General features: G+C 52.6%; 1 protein-coding gene across 6 annotated transcripts; it reads left to right on the top strand.

The window, feature by feature from the left end:
- Positions 1-210: 210 nt before the first annotated feature.
- On the top strand, positions 211-25,252 carry SGSM3 (small G protein signaling modulator 3). Of its 6 annotated transcripts, none has more exons than XM_040558738.1 (22): positions 211-510; positions 8,530-8,599; positions 9,867-9,952; positions 11,151-11,217; positions 12,335-12,543; positions 12,684-12,791; positions 13,129-13,272; positions 13,666-13,861; positions 14,089-14,234; positions 14,648-14,875; positions 15,530-15,584; positions 18,805-18,932; positions 19,168-19,323; positions 19,916-19,970; positions 20,251-20,300; positions 21,325-21,477; positions 21,561-21,631; positions 21,763-21,811; positions 22,126-22,211; positions 22,506-22,628; positions 23,666-23,726; positions 24,087-25,252. In XM_040558738.1, exons 2-22 carry the CDS (start codon positions 8,593-8,595, stop codon positions 24,168-24,170), a joined length of 2,262 nt encoding a protein of 753 aa, XP_040414672.1. In that variant the 5' UTR covers positions 211-510; positions 8,530-8,592; the 3' UTR covers positions 24,171-25,252. The 6 variants fall into 6 exon arrangements, with proteins under 6 accessions (XP_040414672.1, XP_040414663.1, XP_040414689.1 ...); XM_040558729.1 differs by lacking the exon at positions 211-510 and adding an exon at positions 699-721; XM_040558755.1 differs by lacking the exon at positions 211-510 and adding an exon at positions 851-873.
- Positions 25,253-26,912: the final 1,660 nt, after the last annotated feature.

Raw genomic sequence — 26,912 nt, 5'->3', positions numbered from 1 at the left:
TTTTTAAAGAAAAAAGGACCAGGTAACGGATCTCATCATCTGGACATAAATCCTTGTGCTGGGAAGGGGCTGCCAGCCGTGGGGCAGGTTTTTGTTCCTGTAAAGGTTAAGTTTATTAAAAATGAGGTGGGGAGGCATCGCCCTCCTCTGAAGCGGTGTGATGCATGAATCCTCCCGAAGGCTTCCAGCCCCCGGGAGGAGCCAGGTGTGGGACCTCGCCTCCTTTATTGCCCCCAGAGCTGCAGTGCCCCCAAAAAGCGCTTCAGAAGCACTTCTTTTATCGCGACACGCCTCCCGACAGCCCCTATCGCCGACAGACGCGCTGAGGAAAGCGGCGGCGCCGCCGCCTACAACCCCCGGCGTGCCCCGTGCCGCCGCCCGGATGCCGCGCATGCGCGCAGCGCCTCCCGGAGCAGCGTGTGGGGCCGGCGGGGCGTCGGGCGCCCGCAGAGCGGGGACGGGCGGGCGGCAAGGAGCGGGGGGTGCCGCCGCTGCCGCTGCCGGGAGCAGGTGAGCCTGGGCGGGATGGGGGGTCCTGCCTCGGTCGGGGGGGGCTCAGCCGGCCGCCCCTCAGCGTCCGGGGCTTCCCCTCCCCTCCCCTCCCCTCCCCTCCCCCTCAGGGCTGCCGGGGCTGTCGCTCCCCCCATGCCCCCCCTGTGATTTTCGGCCGTATCACACGTTAGAAGGAAGCTGGGAAGCAAAAGTCTGAAGAAGCAAGGTGGTAAGGGTTTAAATCTGTGCAGGCAGCGCCTGGGGGCTGCTCACTGAGCTGGTGGGGTCGGGAGAGGAGAATTTCCCTCTTTGCCTGCTTTTCTGCCTTCCTGATTTTTGGAGGGGTTTCTGCGTTTAGGCAGGTACTTCTCTTCCAAACAGGTGGGCTGTGGTGCTCTTTGTGGGTTTTTTGTTTGTACGTGATGGCATAGCATCCTAATTCATGATGATTCACGATGCCTCAGTCATGGCTTAATGTGACGCTTTGGGGGGGGAGCGGTAGGGATAAAGTAGGAAAAGTGCCATGAGGAAATGGAGGCTCCTTTGGTTTTAATGTACGTGAGAGAGAGGCCAAGTCTTGCTGGAGGTGAGGTGTTCAGCGGTGTTCATCAGGTGGTCGGTAGCAGGAGGCTGGAGCCCAAAAGCACTGCGAAATCCCCAGCCCAGCAGAAGGAGCAGGGCACTGCCGTGCTGTGGCAGAGGTGCTGGCTGGAATACGGGTGCTTGCTGGGTTACCTGAGGAGTTTTTCAGCTGCTGCGGAGTCTGAAGGGGTGTGCTGGAAAGGAAAAGCCACTGGAACGAAGATTTATTTCGTTACGGCTTTCCGGATGCACATGGTGTGTGTGTGGCTTTCCCTCTGCAGAAAGGAAGGTTAGATCCCTACCCCAGAGAGTTAATGAAGTAAAAAGGAGGGAAGGGTGTGACAAGAGGCATGGCATGTACTTAAAGAGGTCAAGTGTGGATTGGTTGTGTCTTGTTAATATAAAGGTGTGTTAATTCCATATTTAAAAGACTAAAATGCCAGGTACTACCTTCTTCTTTTCCTGTTTAGGATAATATTTTGGTAATCTCAGGGAGATGTCATTTGTAGTGACTCTCCCTCCAAAGGAGACTGAAGGAAATACGTGAGCAGCAACGGAGAGGAGGGAGTGTGCTGGTAAGGGGATGATAGACTAACATCAGCTAGCGAGGTGAGGGAAATACAGCACACCTGCCAGGACTGCAGTGATCCCCCAGCTTTGGGGTCTCCACTAATGTCATTTTGGTATGCCTTCATTGCCGTGCTGTTAATCTGTTGCTTGCTTTCCTGTGAGATGGCATCTTCTGCAAATCTCAGTGTTCCAAAAGACCTTGAAGATCTTAAAGATAGGCTATACTCAAAATATTTAGCCTCTTTAAATGAATGCCTCTTATGTGAGGTGGCTTGGTAATAGTAGGGACTACTGGTTCAGTGATCTGCATGAAATGAGCTGTGGGCCTCAGTTGCATTCTTAATGAATCAGCGTGCGTGATGCAAAGTTGTTTGCCGTGCTTGGTATTTGCCAGGCTGCTGTAACAAAGAAATCAGGGAGTTTGGCCCTGAGTGATACTGCATTTGACATTGCAACTGTTTTGGAAATGATTGGGGTGGTTGGTGCCCATCATCCTGGCTGTTAACTGGAGACTTCTTACCAAAACACGAGAAGGGAAGAAAGCTTTTGGGGGGGGGGGGGGGGGAAGTCCTTGCAACTTTATCTTCAGTGTCAGAGGTAAGGCGCTGGATGTGCTGGGCCGTGTGGCCCTACAGCTCCTCTAGCTGATGATCACTGCTGCTAGTTGGCGATCTGGATCACATCAGTGACCCTAATCCTATCCAAGCTCAAATCAATAGGATATAGAGACTATAGTTGTCAAATTTTGCTGTGTATGGTGAGTGCAGTGTCCCAAATGTCCCTCGGGAGCTGGAAAGGTGTTGGCATTTCAGTATTGTATCCTCAGCAGCACAAGGACTTTTTAAAACTTCTTTCCTTGCCACCTTTCATCAGACAGTCAAATCCTGAGACACGCAGAGCTCGCGCAGGGTAACTGGGGAGGAGTGTTTGTGTCTCATCGTGCTTGTCTGCTGTCCTGCTGCTGGCTCCAGGGAGGGAAGAGGAGGATGTTGTCTTGCCACGTTTGTTTTGGCTCTGAGGAACTCTCAGCTTTTTTTTAAACAGGATTGCAACAAGTGATACTGGTAAGAGCAATTTTGGTTCTGGCTTTAAAAAAAAAAAAGAGTTCCTTAGGGGAAGTAAAAATATTTGTTTATGAGATAGGGAAAAAGATAGCATATTGTCATTTGCACGATGAGAACTGTTGTCACTGCCCAGTCAGTGCAGTGTTTCTTGGCTGGGTACTACCTGATGATTCAGAGATGAGAGAAAATGTCCATAACCTGACAGCCCTTTTGTTCTGGGCAAGAATTCTTCCTGAGCTCCAGAAATAGGAAATATGGTTATTTTTGTCTTGTTTTCTTACAAATGCTAATGATTGTAATGTAGTTTGCTTTTGTTTTTCCTCTCAGTTATGCATGCATATAAATTTCTGCAGCAGCATGATTCGCAGAGTCTAACATGACATGTTAGAAAGGAGCTTTGCAAGCAGTCCTGGAATCCTGGCAGGTGTTTTGGGTGTTTAGCCTCTTCAGAAAGTTGAGTTCTGGAAAGACATAGCCCCAGAGGAGATAAATCTTGAGTGCTGTGGGAGATATTTTCCTTGAAAAGCCATTTTGTTTGGAGCCAAATGAAGTGAGACCTGCTTAGAGTCCCGCTAGGTGAGTCTGAGGTTCTTTTGCTGAGAGTATTTGTGCACGAGCAGCACAGCTACAGGGGAAGTGACCTGAATCTAGCCTTTCATGCGTGGGAATGACAAGCCCTGACAACTAAAGCTCTGCAGATCCTTCAGAGGCTGTACCAAGGCAGAGTCATTCTTCAGGCTGTTCCTCTGCCACTGGGAACAGTAGGATGAGAGCAGCTTGGGAATAAAACTTCCACCAGGGGTGAGCTCGTGGGGCTGGCTCTGGATGTGATGGAGAGCCTTGGATGATTATAGAAAAAACAGATTAATAGCTGTCAGTGATGTCTTCCAGTATTTCTTTGGTTTTGTAGAAGCCTGTGTCTCTAACAAGTGCTTGCTTTCAAACTTCTGTATAGCAAATGAAGCTGGCATGAATGAAGCTTTCACAGACGTCTTAGAAACAGTTTGCAGACTTGCAGAAGTTCATGGACCAGAGGTTAGAAACACCTTCTGGAAAGTTTGGGAGGAAAATAAGTTTTTACAGAGTTCTGCAGAAGTGCCCTGGTCCTACACCATGCTTATTTGGGTGAAAGCATCCTTTAATTACACATAAATAAATTGCCTCACGGAAAGGTGTTTGGGGTCCACTTAGCCACTAATCAGAAACCTCTGGATTGTGTTTTGCGCAGCAGTATTTAATGTGAAGCCACCTTTGCAGCCTCGAAGACCTTCTTGAAGACCCTTTGGGCTCTCACAAAGCCGCCCTCTGGCACCTACGGGTTTCGTCCCGCCGCGTTTGAAGCGAGGAGGGTTTTGCTGTGCAGCGAGAGAGGTGGGAGCGGACGCCTCTTTGTAGTTTGTGTCCTGGCCCTTTTTTTTTTTTTTTTTTTCCATCCCCATTCAATGCAGACGTGAAAAAAACAAACAAACAGCTCTCAGCTATTGTTCCAGAGCTTGGTCTGGCGTGACCTCCTCATGTGAGATGGGAGGAGCGCTCTGTATTCCCATCGCATATCCTCTCCCCACGCAAATAATGGGGATGCCAGGAAAGGGGAGACTCCTCCTCTTGTGATCCCAAGGGTCTGGGCAAACCACGTTCTCCACTGCGGTGCAGTTCATGCTTAGCAGGTGCCCAGCGTGTGCTGTGTAAGGACAGACGCCTGCTTTCCAGGGCTAAAAAGCCGGGGGCTGGGACACGAGGGCAGGAGGTGCCTGCTTCTCGTCTGTGCTTCGTCGCCTACGTAGGTAGTTGTGAAGCTGGAGTTTCCTTCTGACTGCATGCACACAGAGCAAATATTGACTCGAGGAACTAATGGCATTCGCAGCTCCAGGATGTGCCTCTACCTGGCCTGAAGGGGAAGGCTCTGGGGGAAGGGAAGGCAAAGGGGAATTACCGGGTTCGGGATTGCTGGGTTCCTGCTCCCCTTGCCTGCTGCAAGTCAGGATTTTAACTCGGAAAACAAAAGCTTTCCGAGAGTGAGGGGGCAGAAACGAACTGCCTGATCCAGTGCAGGTTTCTTCTCTGATTTCTAAGAGAGGGACAGTCTAGATGTTTAAACATCTTGAGGTTTAAAACCTGAGCTGGAAGAGGCTGGAACAGTCTTGAGGTTTAAAACCTGAGCTGGAAGAGGCTTCTAGGACTGCAACGAAGCGTGTGGCCTCCTGATGCGGACTGTGGCTCTGCAATCACTTGTCTTTCCTAAAACTTTTGTCTTTTTTTTTTTTAAATACAGGAAGAATGTAGAGGGCAGTGGAAACCAGGCGGCAGTCGGGCAGTGGGATTTACTGCGTGCGGAGCGTTGCTTCATGTTCAGTGGGAAGTCGAGTTCTTTCCTGTGCTAACTTAATGTCAGAGGAAGTGATTGTGTGTGATGCTTCCCTGACAGTGGGTGAAAGTCTAGAAAGAATTATGGTGGTTCTGCTCCTTCTGGTGACGTTTGCTGGTTGCTCCCTGCATGGCTATTAGTTGTAGGGTTTGCAGCATACGAAAGCGTTGCTTTGTAAAATGCTTTTTAGCGTTCCAGCAGTGTACCTGCTGGAGGTGCACTGCTTTAGTGCTGGTTTTCTGCTGGATTTTATTTCTTTTTGGCTAAAATCATCAGAGGAAGAACGTTCGTGGGAAGGAGTTTTTGTTCCAAAATAAAGATCCTACCGAAAAGTTCCTGACAGCATCAATTCACGGCCGGCACATCCAGGTGCAACCACAGCAGGGTGAAGTGCGTCACGTGGCAAAAGCAGGCAAGCAAGTAAAACAGAGGCGGCAGGAGATTGTTATCTGGTGTTTGCAGGAAGGCAGGTAATTGAAATCTTTCATATCGCAGCTGTGTGGAAGAGAAAGTACGTCCAGAGGAGGCTTAGCACTGCCAAGTGGAAGTAAATTTCCGTGTCTCCTTTGCAAATCAATTTCTAGAGGATGCCTGCCCTGGAAAATAAACTAATTGGATGTATCCCTGCGTGCCGTGCGTTTGCAGCTCCACCAAAGGTGCGTTGCAGCTCGAGTGCTTCAAACACCCGTAGCTGACGCTGGCCGTGTGCTGCCGTTGCAGCCGCCTTTTCCAGCTACACGCACGGACACTGTGGCCGCCCTCTGGCAAGCTGGAGTCAGCGGGGTGATTCGTTCTAAGTGTGAGCTCACAAGAGTAGAACTGCGAATAGCAGGTACCGTTTGCGTTGTGACAAAGGATGTTCCCTTCAGAGGAAGAAGGAGAGGGAAGGCTGCCCGCTTTGTGACCAAAATTGCTTTGTAGAAGAGATGGAATTGTCTTTAAACAAGGGAGATGCTTCTTAATACACAAGTGGAAACGGGCTTTAATTTGGCAGAGTTCTGCAAGTTTGGGAGTTGTCATCACTGTTTTTTGCATCCGATTTTCTTTGCATCCCTTACTGTTTTGGTCGTTTTCACTAACATCGTTAGCTGTAGCAGCTGGATGCATGCAGTTTCGCAGGTTCATGGGAGCCCCTTTTGGTAAGCGCTGTCTCTGGACCAGAAGGGTCGTTGCTCTGGGTTTGCATCCCTGTGTCAGAGGAAAGGGCTCGTGATATCCAGCTGTCCTTCTCCTCACTTGCACGGGGCGCTGCCCGCCAGCGGCAGGGACCTTCCTCCCCGTTGCGGTGATGCTTTCCTGGAGGCCAGGCTTTCAGGAAGGTTTCCCCAGGAACCAGAGGCAGGAAAAACCTGCCCACCGAGTTCAGCGCCCTAATACCGGCGCAGATCAGGGGAGGGAGGCCGGCAGAGGAGCAACCTCTGCCAAGGCGGAGGCCGGGCTGTGTGACGTGGGCAGGGGAAGGTGTTCCTTGGGACTTGGCGCTCCTCCCCTGCTCCTGAGCACCGGGTTAATAACGCGGCGATGGGCCGCTTTCTCGTCTTCACGCCCAACCCTTTGGCCCAGCTGCTCCGTAACAGGTTGGTTCAGCAGGGGCTGAAGGCACGGGGAAGGATAGCAGCGAGCTGGGGGCCCTGCTCTGTGCTGGAGGCACTCGGCACACGTCAGGGATCGGAGCACAGGCAGTGGGAAGCGTGGCAGAAGGACCCCGGGGCTGGCACGGCTTCCTGCAGGAGGCACGGTAAAAAGGCAGGGCTGGAAACCCGTTCTGCAGCGCCTTGCCACCTGTGGGCTGTTCCTGACCTAGAGATCACGAAGTTTGCAGCAGCCTGACTGCGCTCCTCATAAAGGTCGTTGGAAATGAGGCTAACCAGGCTGAGAGCAGGAGGCAGGGCACAGGGGCAGAGCAGCTGGGGTGGCAGGGCAGCGATAAGCCTGGAAAAAAAACATCAAAATGCACCCGCAGAGATGTTGGAAGGGGAGATGAGTCCTGTCAGCAGATTTACCTGCCTGCTGGGCGTGCTGTGGGCATTGCCGTGTGAAATGAGGGTGCAGGTGCTCGTCTCCTAGTTCTTGTGATGTCTTTACTGGGGGAAAACTTGGTGCTAAGAGAGCAAGTGGGGCTAGGGTGATAGAAGGACAGAGAGTTTACAGAACTCACAGGTAAGCAGCTGGTCACTGTGTGGACAACATAACTTCTCAGAAACAAAAGCTGGACTTGCTTTTTTTTTTTCTTTTTTTGCTCTAAGAGTTGTTGTTTGAAGATCAGAGTGCCTGTTCAGCCACGGCAGCCTTTCTCATGCAGAGAACTGTTTGAATCTGGGAGGAAGAAGCTTTATCTTTTGTGTTCCCAGATGCCTTTCTAGCTGCTTATCTGAGAGCGCTGTAGCAAGGCTCTTCTAGGCTGCAAGCGCTTGCTGGAGAGTTCGCTGAGATGCAAAGGCAGGAGCGGCAATGTAACCTTGTACTACTGAGCACTATAAACAACACAGACAAGGCCTTCCGGATGAATCCCTCGGGTTCCTCCTTGGAGTGGTTTGCAGCCAGAAGTAGCTTTACTGAAAAGGGGAAGCTGGAAAATCCATCCGAGGTGTGCAAACGTTCGTTTCTCCCAAGTTCTTTCCTAAATAAGCTCGAGTGGCTGATATATCCCAGCACTGACTTTCTCTCTTTGGTGGAGGTGGCTCTTGCCATCTCCCACACACAGAGCTGTACGAATTACCTCGAAGCCCAAAATATCTGTTTCTGACTACCAAACTATTCTGTTGCTGTACTGGAAACCCCTTGTATGAATCTGCTGTGAACTGGTATCAGGTAAGTAAGGAGAGCGTGTGCCGTTGCATCGTGAGCTCTATCACCTGATGCATTTCAGAGGAGCCTGGCTCATTGCAGGGGGTTCTCCCTAGCATGCTCTCCACGTTCTGGTCTAGCTGATCACAGAAAAGCCTTGTCAGAGACTTTCCTAGCGCCCTTCAAGAGCTTATGCCACAGCCTAACACACGTCACTCCTGTTTTGTGATGATACTCCTAAAACCTGTTTCAGACTTACTGTGTCTAAAGACACCCCTCAAACCCTCTTCACCTTCTCCATGGCTGGTGAATTCAGAGAATGATCGTGTGTGCTTTTTAGTATTTATAATTAAATACAGGACTGACTATGTGATGGAAAAGGTGATGGAATTTGACTTGATTTTTGGCATGCTTTCAATCAGCAATGCCGGTGGTGTCACGCAGAATTTGGTAGATGATGCCATGCTCTTTGTAGCTGATAGGTGTGAAATCAAGAGGGAATTCCAGTCTCTGAAGGTTAATTTTCCTGTGAGGAACTTAAATACTAAGGGATTTAATTTTCCTGTGGGGAATTTGTGCGTGAGGGGTCTGTCTGTCCCTCGCTGTGCTCTCAGATACGTATTGATAAGATGCCCTCGTAATCAATTCTTCTTTTTCTGTTTGTAACAGGAGAGTGACCTCTCACCTCTGAGACCAGTGGACAGCCTCTGCCACTCAGCCTTACCTAGCACAATGTCAGGTAAGCGGATAAAAATGGACCTTTGAATTCGATTGCTTTTTCTTTCTTCATCTGCAGCTTAGTAGAACAAAGTTACCAATTCCAGTAGACGTCCTTTTCATCAACGTACTGCTCCGCGTGAAACAGAGGGAGGAAGAGTGCCCTGCTCCTTGTGACACAGCTGCCTTTTCATTCAGGGAGAACTCAATTCCTGCTTCAATTCCTGCTTCAGCTGTTGAATACAGAGGAAGGAGGAGAATGAAATGCAGTTTGCCTCCCCTGTTTTTCATAAGACTTATTTGGTTCTCTTCTCCTCCCAAGGCTTGCCCCAAAGTAGGTGGCTTGCTTATGATTGAGAGATTTTTGCTATAAAGTGGTAGTTCTGGGGCAGACGGATGGCTGAAGAATGACTGGAGTTCAGCTGTGGGCTGCTGAGTTACAAGCTTTACTTTGTACAGGCCTCCTCTAGCGTGTTCCTCTTGCAGCGGCCAACTCTCCCACCCCGTACCTTTGGCTACACCTTCCTTCCTGAGCCAGCTGGTCAATTCAGGGGATATAACCCAAAGGGAGACTTCACTTCAAAGCCAAGTAAACCTTTTTGTCGGTGTGCTCAGCAGAAGGCCTGGGACATGCTTCATCTGCTTCAATTGCAAAACTCCATGTCTGCTTTTATTCCAAGGGAAGCCGAGCTGCTCAGTGGGACACCACCTGAGACTGGGAAGGTGCTTACCTTCACCACACGAGACCATGATAGGTATACTTGGGTTGCTGCAGCTTTCTACGTGTGGGCTGGCAACCTTGAAGGGAAGGCAGCAGCCTCCCAGGCCTTCGTCAGCAAAGGGAGCAGATGAGCATCATGCTGAGGGCTCTAATTTCCCGTTTTAGTGCCTGGGTGGCAGAGTGTCAGGGAACTCTGGAGTGCTGTGAGTCTGTAGGAGGTGTTTACTTCATATATATATATTTTTTGGTAACAGCTGCTTTGGCTTGGCACTGCTTTTCCAGGAAGATGATAGCATGATGCCATGGAACAATTTTGTTCCCCAAAAGTCCCTTTGTTAGAGAAGAATTCAGTTTGGCCTTCCTGCTGCTTTTGCGTGGTAATAATGGTTAAAACCTTCTGAAATTACTTGCTTTGGTGAAGTGGAAGCTGTCTCGATGTCTAGAGTGGCAGCGACAACAAACTGCTGAGTGAATCCTTTCCATGCTGGAAAAGTCTGCGACAAGTGTGTGTGTTCACGGGGAGTCCTTCCAGGTTTTCACTGCTGCGTGTTGATCTCTCTGTGTTTAGGCCACCACACTCCCTCTGCTGGGGGTCCCTTCTCGGCACTCACCCCCAGCATTTGGCCGCAGGAGATCCTGGCAAAATACACCCAGGTACGGCGTGGGGCAGGGCGGGTACGTTCTCTGGCTCTGCGCGGAAAGAAAGGGACTCTGGTGGCTTCTGGGGGGTCTCCAAACGCCGTAGGGGAAAGGAGGGAGAGATGCACTCTTCCGCCAGTGGTTTGGTTGCGGACACTTGTTTGCTGCTCGAACTTCATTTGTTCTGTGGGTGCATGCTGGCTCTCGCAAGAGGATCTTGCAGAGCATAGAGAAACTTGTGTGAATTATTGCCCTGCCGTTTTGCAACTCTTGCTCCACTGTGAAAATGTTGACACTCAAAGGGACTCTCTGTCACCATCAAGCTGCTCTGGGCGGCTTGCGCACGACAGGAAGCGCTCGCCTCAAGGCTTGCCACCAGGTGGGCAGAGCAGGAAGGAAAGAAGCAGCCCTGGAATTTTGTAACCTGCCCGCAGGGTTTGCCGAAGGCAGCTGCGCCCAGAGAAGCAGGTTGAAGCTGATTTGGGAGCTGTGCTAGAGCAGTGCTTGTGAGACCCCGTGGGATGAGTAGGCGGGCTTGTAGGAAATGGAAGCACCTGTAGGTTATCGCTCCCTACAAAAGCCTTCTGGCTGTAACCTCCGGTGTACGTGCCCCAGTGCCAGCCACGAGCACAGATGAGGGAAGTTGAGATTTGGGTCCTGGAACTTAATTCCCTTTGGCCTGTAATTTGGGCTTGCTTCCTAGGTGCAAATCCCAGTTTCGCCTGCTGTCTTTCAGAGAAGAGCTGAAAGCAACAGGCAGGGGATGGGGCAATGCAGGGAGCTGGATTTGCAGTGTCCTGTCACCTAGTGTACGTACTGCTGTGTCTCAGAGATGCAGACAGAGACCTCTGGAGCTGATGTGTAGGTTCCTTAGCCCATGAGGAGGGCTGTGTGCCCCTCCAGGTGGGAAGTCCTCATCTTGATACGATGCTGTGCTCGAGCACGTGTACTGCTGGAAAAGTGATTGCTGGGAAAACCTGTGCGGGTTGGAAGGCAGAGCTCCGCATCTTCCACGGAGGAGTCAAAACGGGGATAGCACGCAGCGCCTCCCCAGCTGGGAATTGTGGTGGGAGGCATCAAAAACAAAAGGGCAAGGAGCGCAGTCGCTCAGAGGGCTCAGTGCGGTGGGACGGGGCGGTATCCGCTTGTATCTGTTCGCTTGTGCAGTGCTGGAGTGGTGAAAGTGTCTGTTCTCCTTCCTCACGTCCCCCAGAAAGAAGAGTCCATCGAGCAGCCCGAGTTCCACTACGACGAATTCGGTTTCCGAGTTGATAAGGAAGGTAAAGCCAGCCCCATCCCTCCCCCTTCCGACGTGGCCGGGGCGCAGCCCTGCCCGTGCTTCCGAGTGTGGCAGGGTGATTTTGCAGCTGCTCCGGGCTAGGTTTTGTCCACTTACAGGTCAGCTTTTTTCTGTGTCGCTGTTGCTGTTAAAGGCCCTGCATTACTTGTGCTGGCCTGGTGGGGCCTGGAGCAGGATACGCAGCAGAGCCGTTCCCGTCCCCTTACACCTGTGGTGTAGGTACGGGAGGGATGAAAGTTAAGGGGAAGTTGCCATTTCCATTAGCAGCTGCGTGCTGGGGAAGGGCAGCTTTCCCAGTTCCCAGTGGGGTCTCTTTGTGCCCCCTGAGGGGAGATTTCCAGGTCTCAGGCCATACAACGTGAGGGCAGAACTTGTTTGCACGTGTGCCCTGAGGCACCTTGAGCTGTAGAGGATCCTCTCGAAGCAATGACCTGGAGGTGAGGACAAGACAGAGAGAGAGCAATTTTCTTCAGACAGAACATTTGATGGACTTGTGCGTTATGAAGCCAGCAGAAAGATTTGGATTGCTTTGTTGGGGTCTGTTTTAGGATGAAGGATGCCTTACGTCAAACCTGTGCTGGCACTAAAGTATATTTTAGAAAGATGGCCTCAGGTTAAGGTGCCCTCTCATTGTGAATTTGCCAGTGTTCTTATTAAAGATTTTTTTGGTGATTAGATATCCCCGAAGTTAACATTTTGTGCCTCATTACTTGCATGAGCATATGGCTTTCTGCTTGTCACCTCCGAGGCTCGCTCTGCTTTTGTCAGCTTGATTTAAAGATCCTTACAAAACCCAGCAGGATGACTACTGCCAGGGTCTTGTTTAATTCCTGCCATGCTCGGCTGTAAATCAGGAGTGAATAGAGGCTAGGCCTGCCAACAGCTTCTTAGGTCTCAAGGCTTCAGTGCCTTTTGCTTACAACCAAAAAATTTGCTACGTGGAGAAGACAGTTAGAAACCACGCTTTGCCTTCCCGTGCTCTGGCTGGAAGACACGAATGTTTTTGTGTGCTTTCTTCAGATGGATGTCCGACTCCTCCCCGTGTGCGTTCCCCCTCTCACTTGTCTCCGTGTCTTTCCCTTCCCTTGCCGAGGCAGACGGTGCTGAGACAAACTCCAGCAAGCTCCTGGGGCTCCCGCTGACAGAGGAGCCGCAGCAGAGGCTCAAGTGGCAGGCTCACCTGGAGTTCACGCACAACCACGACGTGGGCGACCTCACCTGGGACAAAATCGAGGTCACCCTGCCGCGTTCAGACAAGCTGCGCTCGCTGGTGCTGGCTGGCATCCCACACAGCATGAGGCCACAGGTGAGAGTGCTGCCTGGCTGGGCAGACCCCCCTGCCCGGAGTGGGAGGCAGAGGAACAAGACCGCTCTCTTTTGGTCAGAGGGTGCCAGGTAATGGCTCTCCGTGGCTGTGTCTCAGTGGCTCTTCCTCTCCCTGTTCAGCTGTGGATGCGCCTTTCTGGGGCCTTGCAGAAGAAGAGAAATTCCGAGATGTCGTATCGGGATATCGTGAAGAACAGCTCTAACGATGAGACCATTGCTGCAAAACAGGTGAGAGAGACTGCCTAGTGCCAACTGGGCGGCGGATGAAATTTCCCCCACCGGCATGCCTGCTGTTCTAAGCGGTAAAGCCAGGGGCTGAGTTCCGACAAGTATCGGGAGCCACCAAGCTGCTGTCTGACTGGCTTTTTTTTGCACGTGTTAGTGAAAGCTATTAAACTGGCCCTGGGTGCTTGGACAGGGCCATCTTCTTCAGTCCTTAAGGACTTGAGAATGGGTGGAGGGAAGCAGAGTTCCCTGAGGCAAGGAGCCGTGGATAAGTACAGAGAGCAGAAGGCAATCGGGGTGCTGCCACGTGACCGTTTCCTTGTTCGTGGCTGTCTGGCAGATTGAAAAGGACTTGCTCCGCACGATGCCCAGCAACGCCTGCTTCTCCAACATGAACAGTATTGGGGTGCCACGGCTACGCAGGATCCTACGGGGACTTGCCTGGCTCTACCCCGAGATTGGATATTGCCAAGGCACCGGCATGGTGAGTTGCTTTCGTGGTGTTTTTGCAATGGGGTCATTCTGTCTGTGGCAGCTGTGCTGGACTAAGTGATTTGAGGCAGTGCTACCAGACGCTGCGGCCTCCAGACTAGCTGAAGGGAAATCCATTCTGCATGGAACACTTTTTCCTAGGAGAGGTGGAGCAGAGCAACACCAAGTGTCCAAAGGTGTGGAATAATTTGGTCCGTCTGTGGGGGAGGGACAGACAGACTTCCTCTCTCTGAGGAGAAATCCCTTCCATGGGAGAGACCACAGGAATGCTGCCAGAGAGGAAGGAAGGTTCTGGTCACCTAGGCACAGGTCTGTGTGAGGAAGGGAAAGATGTTCCTCTACTCTGCAGGCTCGTCATGCAGTCTGTCTTCCTTCAAAATCCCAGGTGGCTGCCTCTCTGCTGCTCTTCCTGGAAGAAGAAGATGCCTTCTGGATGATGTGCGCTATCATTGAAGAGCTGGTTCCTGCCTCCTACTTCAGCACCACCCTGATGGGGGTGCAGACAGACCAGCGCGTCCTGCGGCAGCTCATCGTGCAGTACTTGCCCCGCCTGGACAAGCTGCTCCAGGAGCACGACATTGGTAAAAATGTGCCCGTAGCTTTTCTGGACAGGGTGGTGTGCAGGCAGAGATTGCTGCCCTTATTTTACGAAGGGAGAATGGCAGAGCTGGGAGCAAACCTCCTGGCTCTGGAGGCCGTGGCAATGCATGGTCGTCTTTAAGCTGGGAGGGCAGCACTCGGGGGAGTCCATCCCCACGGGTTGGCTGAATTCCCCTGTCGTGATTCCTTTCTGTGTCTCTACTCACAGAGCTGTCCCTGATCACCTTGCACTGGTTCCTCACCTCTTTCGCTAGCGTTGTCCACATCAAGCTGCTGCTGCGCATCTGGGACCTCTTCTTCTACCAGGGCTCCCTGGTGCTGTTCCAGCTCACGTTGGGCATGCTCAGCATGAAGGTAACTCCTACCCCCACTTCCTTCTTTATAGTATTTCAGGGTTTAATGGCAAATTTTAGGGGCAAGGTTTTGTATCCACTTCCTCTGTGTGGTTTGGGAATGTGTGAAGGGCAGAGGTGAGCAAGGGGAAGGTAGAGCACAGCAGGTGCTACGCAGCATGTGAAACTGAGTAGTTTCCCTTTCCTTGACCCCAGGAAGATCCCTGCTCTACCTAATTCTGGCAGAATAGCTTCTGTTTTGTTGATTTGACTTTAATTTCAATGGTGGATGTCAGATAAAGTTCTGGGAGCAGACCTCAGTGCAGTAGAGTAGTACCCAGGCTGTGCGCTGAGTGCAAAATCGCATCTAGCAGCCCCAAGAGCATAGCCGTCATGCTCACCGTTCCGTGTGGTAAAACGACTGCATCGTTGCAGGAGGATGAGCTGATCCAGTCCGAGAACTCTGCCTCAATCTTCAACACGCTGTCGGACATCCCCAGCCAGATTGAAGATGCCGACGTGCTGCTGCGGGAGGCCATGCGCGTGGCGGGCTCGCTGACAGACGTGGCGGTGGAGACCCAGCGCCGAAAACACTTGGCCTACCTCATTGCCGACCAAGGGCAGCTGCTCAACTCCAGCACCACTGTCAACAATTTGTCCAAAGTGAGTGCCCAGATTGCTCGGAACTAGTCTGAGCACACAAAGTAGAGTAGGAATGGGATTAAGGCATTAGTGAGAAACTGATATGCTAAAATAACTCTGGAAGGGAGTCAGAAAACAGCAGCAGCCTTTGAGAAGCTGAAAAAGAAATACATCTGTGTTTAACCTCAGACTGCAGTCTGCAGTTGCAGATGTAGCAGCTCCGGTTTGTCAAGCCTGCGTAGAAGATATATTCTTGATGCTCATCTGTGTGCTTATCAGCAGACAATCCTGCAATTCTGAAACGTAATGGGCATCCACTTAGAAATCTAAATACAATTACGTGTGGAACTGCTTCGGGCAACAGGTAGAATTAAAACTAAAATTATTCAGTTGAATCATGGTTGATTCTTGAACTTCAATTATGCTTTCGTAATAATTGAGCTATAAATAACTTGTTGCACATGGAGCAGATCAAGCAGGAGAGCTGATTCATTGCAGTTGGAACTAGGACAACTGTCTAAAATTGCTGGGTCACTTGTCTGCCCCTTCCAGCAGTTAGTGTCAGGGCCCCTTGCTCAGACCTGACCGTTGTGGAGGGTTGCTTCCTTTTCATGTACTAAATCTGCTGTAATGTGTGCACTTTTCTTCTTTTCCTCTTTTCTCTCTCCCCCTTAGATTGTGCGGCGCAGGACTCAGCGCAGGAAATCTGGCATTACCTCTCTGCTTTTCGGTAAGGACAGTCCTGTGCCTATCGCCTGGTGTGGATGGATCTAGCAGCCTAGGAGGGGAGGGTGGTGAGCAACGCGGGGAAACGCTGGGAAGAGGAGAGTAGGGAGCTAGAACTGAAGGACGAGAGGGAAGAAGTGCAGTTTTCTATTCGCTTGCTTTGGTCTGAGCTCAGAAAGTGAGTTTCAAATCCGTTGGTAGGTCCTTAAGTGGTGACTAACGGTGGGCTGCAGCTCAGCCCTGTGCAACATCCTCCTTGCCACTGCCCAGTGCTCTAACACATTTTCTGGCAGACCACGTGCAGTCCGTGGGCCGTATGTTGTAGTCTCCTGATATTGCTCCTCTGAGCTCAGGAACATCATCTCTGAAGATGTGAGACAGGACGGGATGGTCCGGTGGGTCACCCGTCAAGTTTTTTAAGTCGAAATTTCAAAATGCGGACATCACTGATGCTCCTTCCCCTTACCCGCTACTAGAGTTCGATGTCGTGAACAAACATCTTTGATTCTTAATTCTCACTGCTTATGAGCTAACCCAACTTACGTCCAGAAAGCACGTGGCCAGGATAGGTTTTGCATAGATACAAAAATAACTTATTCTGTGGCTTTTGTAATAGCCTTTTCTATCGTAAACCTTCACCGTCATCACCTTCTGTGCAACTGGCTAGCTGTCTTGAAATTGCTACATCTCACCACAGAAATTTGTTTTTCCGGGGAAAGAGAATGTACTGAGTTTACAAGGTTTAAATAATGTTCCTGTTGTGGTTGAAATGGCCTGAATAAATTTAAAGCTGTGTTTTACTGGTCTTTTCAGAGAACAGCTTTTCTGATGGTCTCTGGGAAGCTCATATATTGTCAGAGGCTTTGCTTACACTCACATACAGCGTTACATATAAAGGTGACAGTACGGGACTGGTGAAGCTGTAAGGTTGAGCATGCAGAAGTGAAGAAAGGCAGGAAGGTCGTTACTGCAACCTGAACTCTTCTATGTAATGCTATCATATGGTCAGTACAAACTGAATCTGTAGGGAACGTAGCTGCCACGTGCATCTTTCTTGTGTCTCAGTCTCTTCTTGGCCAAGTTTGAGCACCTTCCTTGAAGGTGATAGTGAGTATTCCCAGGCAACCAGATAAATTTGAAGGTCAGGGTTCAAAATGTATCAATGGTGGAAGATGATTGATGATCACTGAGATGACTGATGGTGGGTTTTATGTACAGTGACTGTCATGCTTTTGCCCTAATGTTATTCGTAGTAACTAAAACGTTATTTAAAACATGTGTGATAGTGGTTTTACCACTAGTGGTACCTAGTCTTGGTCTGGGTGGGAGTAAGAATTTATCCAGAACCTAATTCTTCCTTAGAGAGGATGAAGACGTAGAAGTAACTTGGACAGGGGCCATAAAATCACTGGAGAGCTGTTTGGAAGGGACCTCTGGAGGAGGTTGGTAGTCCGACCTCTTGTGCTCGTGCGAGATGAGGTCAGCCAGGGCTTTCTGTCGCTGAGCCTCGAGAAGTTGGATCAGATCTCTAACAAAGAAATAGAAAAAAAGAAACAACGAAAGGCGGTACGTGTTGCCCTTTTCCTGTTAGATGGTCATTGCACCAAGGAGACCCAGGAGAGAGCTAGTCCTCCTCTGCACAACTACACGGTCTTTGCAGCTCAAAATAGAGCCTCATCACACGTGGCCGATCCCGCACTCATTTCCTGTTTTGGAAACGCACACAGGTGCAGCGAGGTGAATCTGGTGGAAACCCCAGTCGCTTTCCTCTGTATTTTGTGTATTTGGAGGTGGGAGGGTGTGGAGCTTTCTTCCTCTCTCTCCTGCTTGTGATTGGGTGGGATTCATCAGGGTACAGAGGGAGGAGCACAGGATTTTGGCCAGAAGGGGCCAAATGATGAAACAAAGAGTCAGCAATCTGTGTAAACGAGGGCAGCCCACTGCTAGCGTGGCTGTGGTTGTAGTTTCTTCTTTAGTCACATTCTGTTTTAGCAGCATCAATTTTCCAGGAATCTCCCCCACTGTCTGCGTGATCACTTATCTATTTACAATCTTTCTCTGTCTCTGAATCTGCAGTGAGACTTCTTACGTGCTCTCTCTCTTACCCCGTTGCCTTAGGAGGAGGTTTTTGTCGATTTCCATTGTTTGGCCTGGGAGTTAGTCTGCGTTAGCCTATTCTAGTCCAGAAGCTTCAGAAGTTCAGTTTTTCTCTTATGCTCTCTGTCTAAATCTGATTCTCTTATTTAATATAGCAAATGGAAAAGAATTATAAAAATCATTTTAAATCTAATATTGTGTTTCCAGTTATGTTCTTAAAGTTTTGGACTTTTTAATTAGTATTACTTGTGATTAAAAGATGCCGTTAATCGCTTTTCAGGAAGCAGGAGCTATTCTTCATGTATGCATAGCGAAAATAGACCTATGAAAATACACTCTGAATTTAAAACAGATGATCTTTTTTAGGAAAAGAAGCAAATGATTAATCACATACCCAATCGTTAAGGCATTCAGATGCATTAATTGCCTACAGAATCAATAGCAGTAGGTGTCCTTCTGCATAAATTAATAGGAGTTTTGACAGCTTATGTGGGAATTAGTGAAAGCTGGAAGGTGCTTGGATTACTTTTATTTTGTACTTACAACCATTTGCGTACACCAAGATCTTTGAACTTTGGCTGTTAGGGAGGCTGAGGTCATGAAGGATGGAAGCTTCTCTCTCATGGCTCTCACTTCTAGGCTGACACAGGAAAGTGGCCTATCTTGGTTTTCACATCTTTTTCAAGTCTCGGTGAAGGAGATGCTCTCACCCTGTATGCTGTGTAAAAATTAGTAGTAGTTTGCACAAAAGCTGTTTCAGTTTTAAGAGAATTTCAGTTCAAGAAAACTTTTGCAGTGTCCCTAGTTTTGAGTCTGACCATTGTGCTGTCTGTGTGTGCTGCTTAGGCACTTCTCTGAAGCAGTACAGCAGCAGCTTGGTACGCTGACTTGCCCAGAAAGATCAAGGACAACATCCTCCCAGTCCCATATATTTGTTAGAAATAGCAGCTCCTTAAAAATTGAGACAGTTTTGTTGATACTTCTTATTTACATTATTGAATAGATTGGCAGTAAGTACCTGGCGTGATGTAGACAGGCTTGTTTGATTTCTGATGCTAATAAAAAATAAATATCTCATACTTGGTTTCCTTTCCTCACCTTCCCTCTGGCTGCGTGGGCTCCACCAGGGGACGACGACCTGGAGGCACTGAAAGCCAAGAACATCAAGCAGACGGAGCTGGTGGCTGACCTTCGCGAGGCCATCCTCCAGGTGGCCCGGCACTTCCAGTGCGTGGATCCCAAGAACTGCAGCATTGTGAGTGGGAGCTGCCGCGTGCTCCTGGAGCGTGTGGGCTCGAGAAGGAACTTCTGAGTGTAACGGGTGGAAGGGGAGGGTTGCTCAGCCCATCTCTGGTGGAGGAGGGCTGTGACGGGATGTCGTCTGCTTGCTAGAAGGGTTTGGGAACAGGCGAGGGTAAGCTCTGGTAGATCAGCTGGGAGTCATCTGCTGGTTTTCATTCCTCTTTGCTCTGCATCCGTGTGCGTGCCAGGACCTGACTCCGGACTACAGCATGGAGAGCCACCAGCGGGACCACGAGAACTACGTGGCCTGCTCCCGCAACCGCCGGCGCCGCGCCAAGGCTCTGCTGGACTTTGAGCGCCACGACGACGACGAGCTGGGCTTCCGCAAGAACGACATCATTACGGTGCGTGGGCCTCCGCGAGAGGCACCGGGGCAGGACTGGGCAGACCCAGCTTGTTTGGGATGCTGCGCTGCCTCTTCTGCAGGGAAACCAGGGAGGAGATCAGCTCAGAGTACTTAGGGGTCCGAGGGAGGCAGCGGGTGGTTCTGGGGGTGAGGCAGGATGTTCATGTGAGTGTTGTTTTGTGGGGCATTCTCAACACAACTACAAAGTCCCTTTCCTGGCTGCCACACAGTAGAGCCAAAGCTTGATTTGGTCCCAGTTCAACACCTGACACCATGCTGTGGTAAGGCTGTAAAAGCATCCGTTTGCCTTTTAGCTGTGGGCATCCCATCTAGAATTGGGGAAAAAGGGGGTGGCATTGTGTCTGCAGTAGCTTTTTGCCATTGAAAACCCTGGACCACACGAGATTAAGGCATTGGCAAAAGAGAAGAAAGCAGTTCCTCGTTGTGCACGCAGTCAGGCAGCTGTAGCCCTCCTGGCACTGCACACTCACCTGTGGGGAGAAAGTTCTGTGTCCTGCCTCCATTCCTTGCTGCTTGCAAGTCGTCGTCTGACGCTCCTCAACCGCTGTTTCCCACTCCCTGTTTTTCAGATCATTTCCCAGAAGGACGAGCACTGTTGGGTGGGAGAGCTGAATGGGCTGAGAGGTGAGAGCGGGGCAGGTTGCGCTGGGCAGGGAGCAGGGTGGGATGCAAAGGATGGTGGTTGGGTGCAAATCATCTCTGCTGCTCATGGGCGGTATCCTGTAATTGGCTTCCTCTTGCAGTTGCCTGAATTCTTGTGATTTTTCAGGCTGCTTGCTTCCTTCTCTGGGGTTGGACTCCATGAACTCTGATTTATTCTCAGCCTCCACTGGTATCTCATCTCCGCTGTGTAGGGTTTCTCAGTGGCTACGTTAGGCTCACCTCTTCTGTCCATTCTTTGTAGGTTGGTTTCCTGCAAAATTTGTGGAGATCTTGGATGAGAGAAGCAAAGAGGTAATTAAGAAAATAATAATAATTGAAAAGAGCTGTGTATTGCCCTCGTTGAGTGTATTTGTTCACTCTCTGCTGAGCACCTGGTGATGTGATCAAGCAGCTTATTTCCTAAGCCTGTTTGCTCAGCTTCCTGATGCTGGCCAAGCAGACGGTCAGGGCTGTGGGGAGCTGAGCGCCGTGCCTGGAGACCGGCTTTGGGAAAGCTGAGAAATCATAAGGCAGGCACGCAGCAGGATTCTGTGGGCAGTGCTTCTGCCTGCTTCCCTCTGCCTGTGCTCTCTTCCTCCTTTGAGGCTGTCCCTGTGGATCTTGCCGGTGCTTTCTGGTCACCACAGTGGATTCTCCCCCAGCAGCTGCGCCCGAGGGAGCGCTGTCTTGGTTCCTCTTGCGTCCAGCAGCGGTGCGATGCCAGCTATTTAGAGCAGATACCTCAGTATGGCCCCGAGGCTGGGGTAACTGTCAGAAGACAGATGTCATCAGCTCTGGGCAGCTTGCAGGGTAGTGGAGAAAGCCCTGTTCATCCTGTCCTCCTCGCCATTTGGGGAGTGAGGAAGGGCTCGAAGGGTGACCGGAGACCCCAAGAGAGATGTCCCTGTCGGCAGACATCCCACTTGCTTCCCTCTATAACAGCACGTCAGTGTGACACCTCGGAGTGACACTCCAGCTGACCAGGGAGTTCTCACCTACCCCCGTTTGTCTTGACCTTCGGCAGCTCACAGAGTCCCGAAGACCCTCCCTGCGTGCCTCTGTCCTTCCCTTAGCTCAGACAGCCTTACACCAGACTGCAGCAGTTCCCCTACGCTGCATGCTGATGGGATGGCGTTGGTGTCGCTGCTCCGGCATCCTGCTGTGGCACTAGGCACAAAAGTGGCCGTGATGCCTTACATAAGATCACGAAGGGCTGAGGGAGGGGGCTGATGTGCACCTGGGAGTGAAGGAGGTGTGTGTGGAGCAGCTGTAGGTGGGCACGCCACCTCCATGCACTGTCTCCGTGCGCTGAGAGCTGGCTCTTGGTGTTCCTCAGTACTCCATTGCTGGCGACGACTCGGTCACGGAAGGGGTGACGGACTTGGTGCGAGGCACGCTTTGTCCAGCCCTCAAGTCCATATTTGAGCACGGACTGAAGAAGCCGTCGCTGCTGGGGGGCGCCTGCCACCCCTGGCTGTTCATCGAAGAGGTGAGGCGTCTCCCTTCCCTTCGTGGCGCTGGGGTGAAGGGGCTGTAGGGTGGTGTGTGCTGACTGTCCCTCTGCCTTCCTAGGCTGCAAGCAGGGAAGTGGAAAGGGACTTTGACTCCGTGTATTCTCGCCTCGTGCTCTGCAAGACTTACAGGTAAGGCCACGTTACTCACGCCAAGCAGCAGCGTCTGTGCCCTGCTCCTGCGTGCCCAGCAAGCTGCTGCTGCTCTCCGCCTTGGGAAGGTGCCCCAGCCTCCTAGTAGCTGTGTGCTGTGATCTTTTCAGGCTCGATGAAGACGGCAAAGTCCTCACTCCAGAGGAGCTGCTTTACCGGGTGAGTGCTGCCCCAGCCCAGCCAGTAATGTAGGGATGTTTCCTGTAGGGGCTGCTGGAGGGCAGTGCCCTTCAGGGAGGTGCTTGAGAGTCTCCCTGACCTTCCCCGAGTGGGGAAAGGCAGAAAGGGGAACTGTCTGGCAACCTCAGCCCCTGTAATGCTGGTGGATGGGTGGCACTGGGTGAGGGTGGGGAGCACGCTGGGGAGCTCTGGAGAGGGCAGAATTTGGCTGTGCTGCTGACACGGCCGCTCAGCTCGGCTCAGCCTGAGGCTGAGCTGCGAGGAGGCAGTAACCACATCTTCCTGCCCTCCAGGCAGTTCAGGCTGTGAACATGACGCACGATGCCGCACACGCACAGATGGACGTGAAACTTCGTTCCCTCATCTGTGTCGGACTCAAGTGAGTGGCCCGGTCCTGTCACCGTCGGCGCCGTGGGTGCGAGGAGCTTGGGAGGGGGCACAGCAGGCTCATGAGCAGCGGTTTTTTGGATCTACCTTCGGCTGCAGGGACTTGTTTCCCTCTCACTACAGCCACTGAGTGCAACCCATAGGGGTTTAGCTGGGGTGTTCTCCCAACGGGGACAAAGGCTGTGGGCTGGGGTCAAGGCTGGGGCTGAAAACAGCCTGTCCCAAAGGGACAGAGCTTCTTTCCATGGCTTCAGCTGAATAACGTGCTTCCACCCCATCGCTGCAGCGAGCAAGTGCTACATTTGTGGCTGGAGGTGCTGTGCTCAAGCCTGCAGACCGTGGAGAAGTGGTTCCATCCCTGGTCGTTCCTGCGCAGTCCCGGCTGGGTGCAGATCAAGTGTGAGCTGAGGTGAGTCTGTCCCCTTGGGCCTCGCGTGGATTTCCTCCTCCCCTGCAGGAGACAGGCTTCACCGTGGCAGGTTTTGGATCCTCTCCAGTCAGCAGCAGCGCGGGCTGCCCAGACATCCTCTGCGGAGATCTCTTTCCGTGTGCTGAGGCAGCAGCGACTGTCTAGACAGCTTAATGGGATGCACCGTGCCTGCCTGATTAAGGGCAGAACCCGGCTCCCGGGGAGCTGTCGTGACAAGCCGGCAGCATCTGCCTGCCAGCAACCTCCTCCATCCTGGCCAAAAACAAGACAGCCCCGCACCTGCTCTGAGGGAGACACTCCGCCTTTTCCAGACCCTCTGCCAGTGAGGAGCAGGGCCGTGTACCCCCGGCTTGGGGTGCCCTGTTCCTGTGCTGCTGCTGAACGGCTGGAAGGGTGGGGAGGACTGAGGAAGGAAGAGGCCTGAGCAGCCTGGTGCCAGGGGTCCGAGCTCTGCACCCCAGTCCTCAGGGCAGGGCTGAGGCCGTGTCCCCAGCCCCTGCTCGAAGCTGGGTCCAGCGAGGGAGCTCCGCGTGCCATCCCCATGCAGCACGGGGCTCAGGACACCGCTCTTACTCCAGGGCAAGGGAGAGAGATGGGTGCGAAAAGTGGGGTGCCGCTAGCCGCGGTCTGCTTCTGGAGAGAGCCCTGCCAGCCCCCGCTGCCAGCTGCACGCATCCTCAGCCGCTTGTGTCCGTGGCGTAGCAGAGCTCGGGGCTGCGCTGCTGTGCCGGGCTCTGTAGGGGTTGCACTTGAGTCACGTTTTCAAGCTTCTCTTCCAGCCTGGGACTGGCAGGATGGGAAGTCCAAGGAGGAGGCGGAAAGCAGGGATGAGTGGCTGGTGCTGCTCTGTCAGCGCCAACAAACGCGGATCCCCACCCTTGTAAGCTGGGTGTTTTTCTAGGGCAGGCTGGTGCAATTGTGCACCTCGGGGCAGCAGTTGCGGGCACGGGCTGGGAGTGTGCTCTGGGTGTGTGCCCGGGTGCGCGCGTTACCGCCCTCCTCTCCTTCCATTTCAGAGTCCTCTGCAAATTCGCCTTCAGCCTGTCTCAGGACTGGGAGCTGCCGATAAAGAGGGAGGTGAGTGGGCAGCATCTCCTTCCCTCCTTCCGCTGGGGGCTGCGCTCACCGCCTCCTCTCCCAGCCCGGAGCTCTGTCCTGTCCCCAGGCAGGGTCGGAGGCTGCGGACGGAGCTGTTTTCCCTGCCAGGCCCGGCCCCGTGGCTGGGGCAGGGGGAAGTGGCGGGCCCCTCCCTTCCCCGGTGCTCTCCAAACCGCAGGGCCTCTCCCTGCCTCGCCTCGGCGGCGTGGAGGTGGGCAGTGCAGGAGGCTGCGCTGCCTGGCTGCTGGGGACCTCAGCGTGCCTGTGTTTCGCCTGCAGATGCTTCCCCCTCGCTTTTCGGGGCGCGGCGCGCTGACCCGGGTCTCTGTCCCCCTGCAGGAGAAGGAGAAGAAGCCGCTGAAGGAAGGGGTGCAGGACATGCTTGTGAAGCACCATCTCTTCAGCTGGGACATAGACGGGTGACCCACACCCCGCCCCGGCCCGGGGAACCTTCTCAACGGCACACGCTCCTCTCCCCCACCCCCGTCATCTCACACCCCCTCCCCTCCCCACGCTTGTACCTGTGACAAAATCCCCCTCGGGGGGCTGCCGGCACACCGGGCACCGACGGCAGCAGTGCCACAAGGCCGAGCTGCAGACCCGAGGGCGGCGATGGTCAAGGTTGATGCTGCACAGGGACAAGTGTGCTCCGGCCAGAAAAACCAACGTCCCCCCCGGCCTTCCCTGTCTCTGCAACCCCCGTTTCCCTGCCTCCCCCCAGCGCAGGGGGTGAGCGGCGGGGCCCTGCAGGCCAGCAGCTGCGCGTGCTTCGAGCGCTGCTGTCGCTGCGGGGAAGGGGCAGCCCTCGTGGGGTGGCTTCGGGCTGCGGAAGCCGGTGCCGTGGGCAGGAGGCACCGCGGACGCGGGGGGAATCGGGCTGTGGGAGCAGGGCCGGCGCGGCTGCTCCTGGCCAGCCGGGGGCTCGCCTCCATCGGGGAGAGGGGAGGCGAAGCCCGAAGCACTTGGACGAATTCCCCTGACCTGGAGCCGGGGCAGGGAAGGGGAACCGGCGTCAGCCTCGTCCCACTGCTCTGGCGGGTGGGGTGCTGAGAAGCGCTGCCCGACTGCACCAGCCTGGTACCGCCGGAACAGCCTTAGGGGATGGGCCTTGTCTCCTCTGCGAGCAGACAAAAACCAACACTCCCGTAAAAAACAAAAACGAGTGGTTCATGCTGTCATTTTAGTCTCTAGGTGATTTTTACTGTTAACCAAAAAGCTGTAAATTATCTCCAGGACCGTGTGTATATTTTGGCACTGTTGTAGCTCAGGATGGGGTTCAGGTCGGAGCTGGCTCAGGGAGACTAACTCGTCCTCCTGGCCCTGCGGTGGCGGCAGGGACAGGTCGGGAGTGGAGAATTGCTGCTTTGTGGTGGTGGCTCTGGATATGGAGTCTGTGACTTTCTACTGAAAGCGCTTGTCTGTGAGCACAAACTACTCGTGAAATGACACTAGATTCTTACTTTCCTTTATTCCGTGGGTTTGTAAATAAACTGCATCTTGGGAGAGCGCTGGGCTGCGCCTTTGTTTTTCCACGGGGCCGGGACTGGATTTAATTCCTAACGTCTTCATTTGGGAACTGTGACCTGGTTCTGCACTGACGCCTTCCGGCGTCGCGCTGGGGGTCTGCTCAGCTGTATGGGCACCCTGGGGGCTCCTCACACCAGCGGCTGAGGCAGGAGCTGTTGTGCTGCCAGCACTGCCCAAGTGCAGCCCCACAGCAGAGCCCCAGGAGCCCCACAGCAGAGCCCCAGGAGCCCCTGAAAAGCTGGAAGTACTCGAAACCAAAGGGGTATAGGGACAGCGCAGGGCAGGGGCCCTCAGCAAAGGGAGAGGGGCTGACAGAAACTAGGGCTGGTGGTGGCCAGCAGCAGTGTCTGCAGGTGCCTGGGCTTCTCCAAGTGAAGCAGGCAGGTCCCCCACCCGTAGCTGGAAGAGGCAGAGCGGCCCCAGGCCCTCCCAGCGGCAAAGCACAGCAGAGACGTCTTTGAGCACGTGGCTGTTTGGAATTTTTTTAATAAAATGGATTTTTTTTTTTTTTTCAAATATTTGTAACTGAAAAAATAATTCAATTTAAAGATCCATTCTCTCCCCTGTTAACTTGTCACTCTTATCCTTTTCCAGTTGAATACTCGCTCTGGATCCGATGCCCCAGCACCGTCCCTCTCAGGCGGTGCTGCCCACCCCGCGCCGTTTGCTGCATAGTGGAAGGGAGAGTGCGTGCTAGTCAAATACACATTACAAACAAGTAGTGGTTACAGCAGAAAGATTCAGGATTACATTCAAGGTAGAGGCAGAACATCAGACTTTTTTTTTTTTCTTTTCCCAATGGGTGCAAAACTGTACTTCCAGGGGAATACCTCTTCCAACAAAGAACTATTGAACTATTATTCAAACAAATAATAGTAAGAAAGCAGAGAACTGGGCTAGCCTGCTCTGGGCACGTCTCAGGGAAAAGACCTCTCTGTGATTTCCTGGGACAAGACACCGTCTTCCCCCTGCCCCTGGCCACGAGGTTTTTGTTTGCTCTCCTGGCAGAAGCCCTTTGTGCAGAGGGGCTCTGGCAGGTTCGCGGGTTTCCTCAGCCAATTTCAAGTACATTGGGCAAATTATTCAATTCCTACAGGTTTCACGAGTCAAGGTGGGGAGGTAAGGGCGAAGGGGAGCGCCTGGGAGCTCCTCATTTTGCTACCCACCCAGGGGAAGGGTGAAATCGGTAACTGGCGCTGGCACCTCTGCCAGCAAGGAGCGGGGCGCCTGGCCCTGAGCGAGGACCCAGGGCTGGGACTGCAGGTGGAGTGCTCCCACCGTCCTGCAGGAGCAAATTGCACTTGGATACTTTTATTCTTTATTTACTAATTGCCACTTGGTAATTACGTGTACAAAAGAAATCACACAGCTGGGTTTGGGGGGGGGGGGGGGGGGGCTAAACTTGAGCTCACTGCAGGCTAAAAGGAGCTGATTTTGCGAAGTATGACAAAAAGGCAGCCTCATTTTTTCCCCCTTAGCCTTTAAAATCTTGGAGGGAATATCCTCCTACCCCCCTTTCCACCACACCACCATACTTTCCTCATAAGAAACCACTTGCCTCCTGTGCCCACATGGTCCCATGGCTGGGCAGCTGCCGGGCTGGGGGGGGGGGGGGGAACAGGACATAACACAGCCCTT

The sequence above is a fragment of the Cygnus olor genome, chromosome 1, assembly GCF_009769625.2.
Source record: "Cygnus olor isolate bCygOlo1 chromosome 1, bCygOlo1.pri.v2, whole genome shotgun sequence".
Classification (NCBI taxonomy): domain Eukaryota; kingdom Metazoa; phylum Chordata; class Aves; order Anseriformes; family Anatidae; genus Cygnus; species Cygnus olor.
Note: the sequence above shows the minus strand (reverse complement) of the source record. Positions and strands in the feature narration are given on the sequence as shown.

Coding starts and splice junctions, on each gene's coding strand:
- SGSM3 (XM_040558738.1), top strand. Junction 11,218..12,334: donor TTTCCGAGTTGATAAGGAAG/GTAAAGCCAGCC, acceptor TTGCCGAGGCAG/ACGGTGCTGAGACAAACTCC. Junction 20,301..21,324: donor TGGATGAGAGAAGCAAAGAG/GTAATTAAGAAA, acceptor GGTGTTCCTCAG/TACTCCATTGCTGGCGACGA.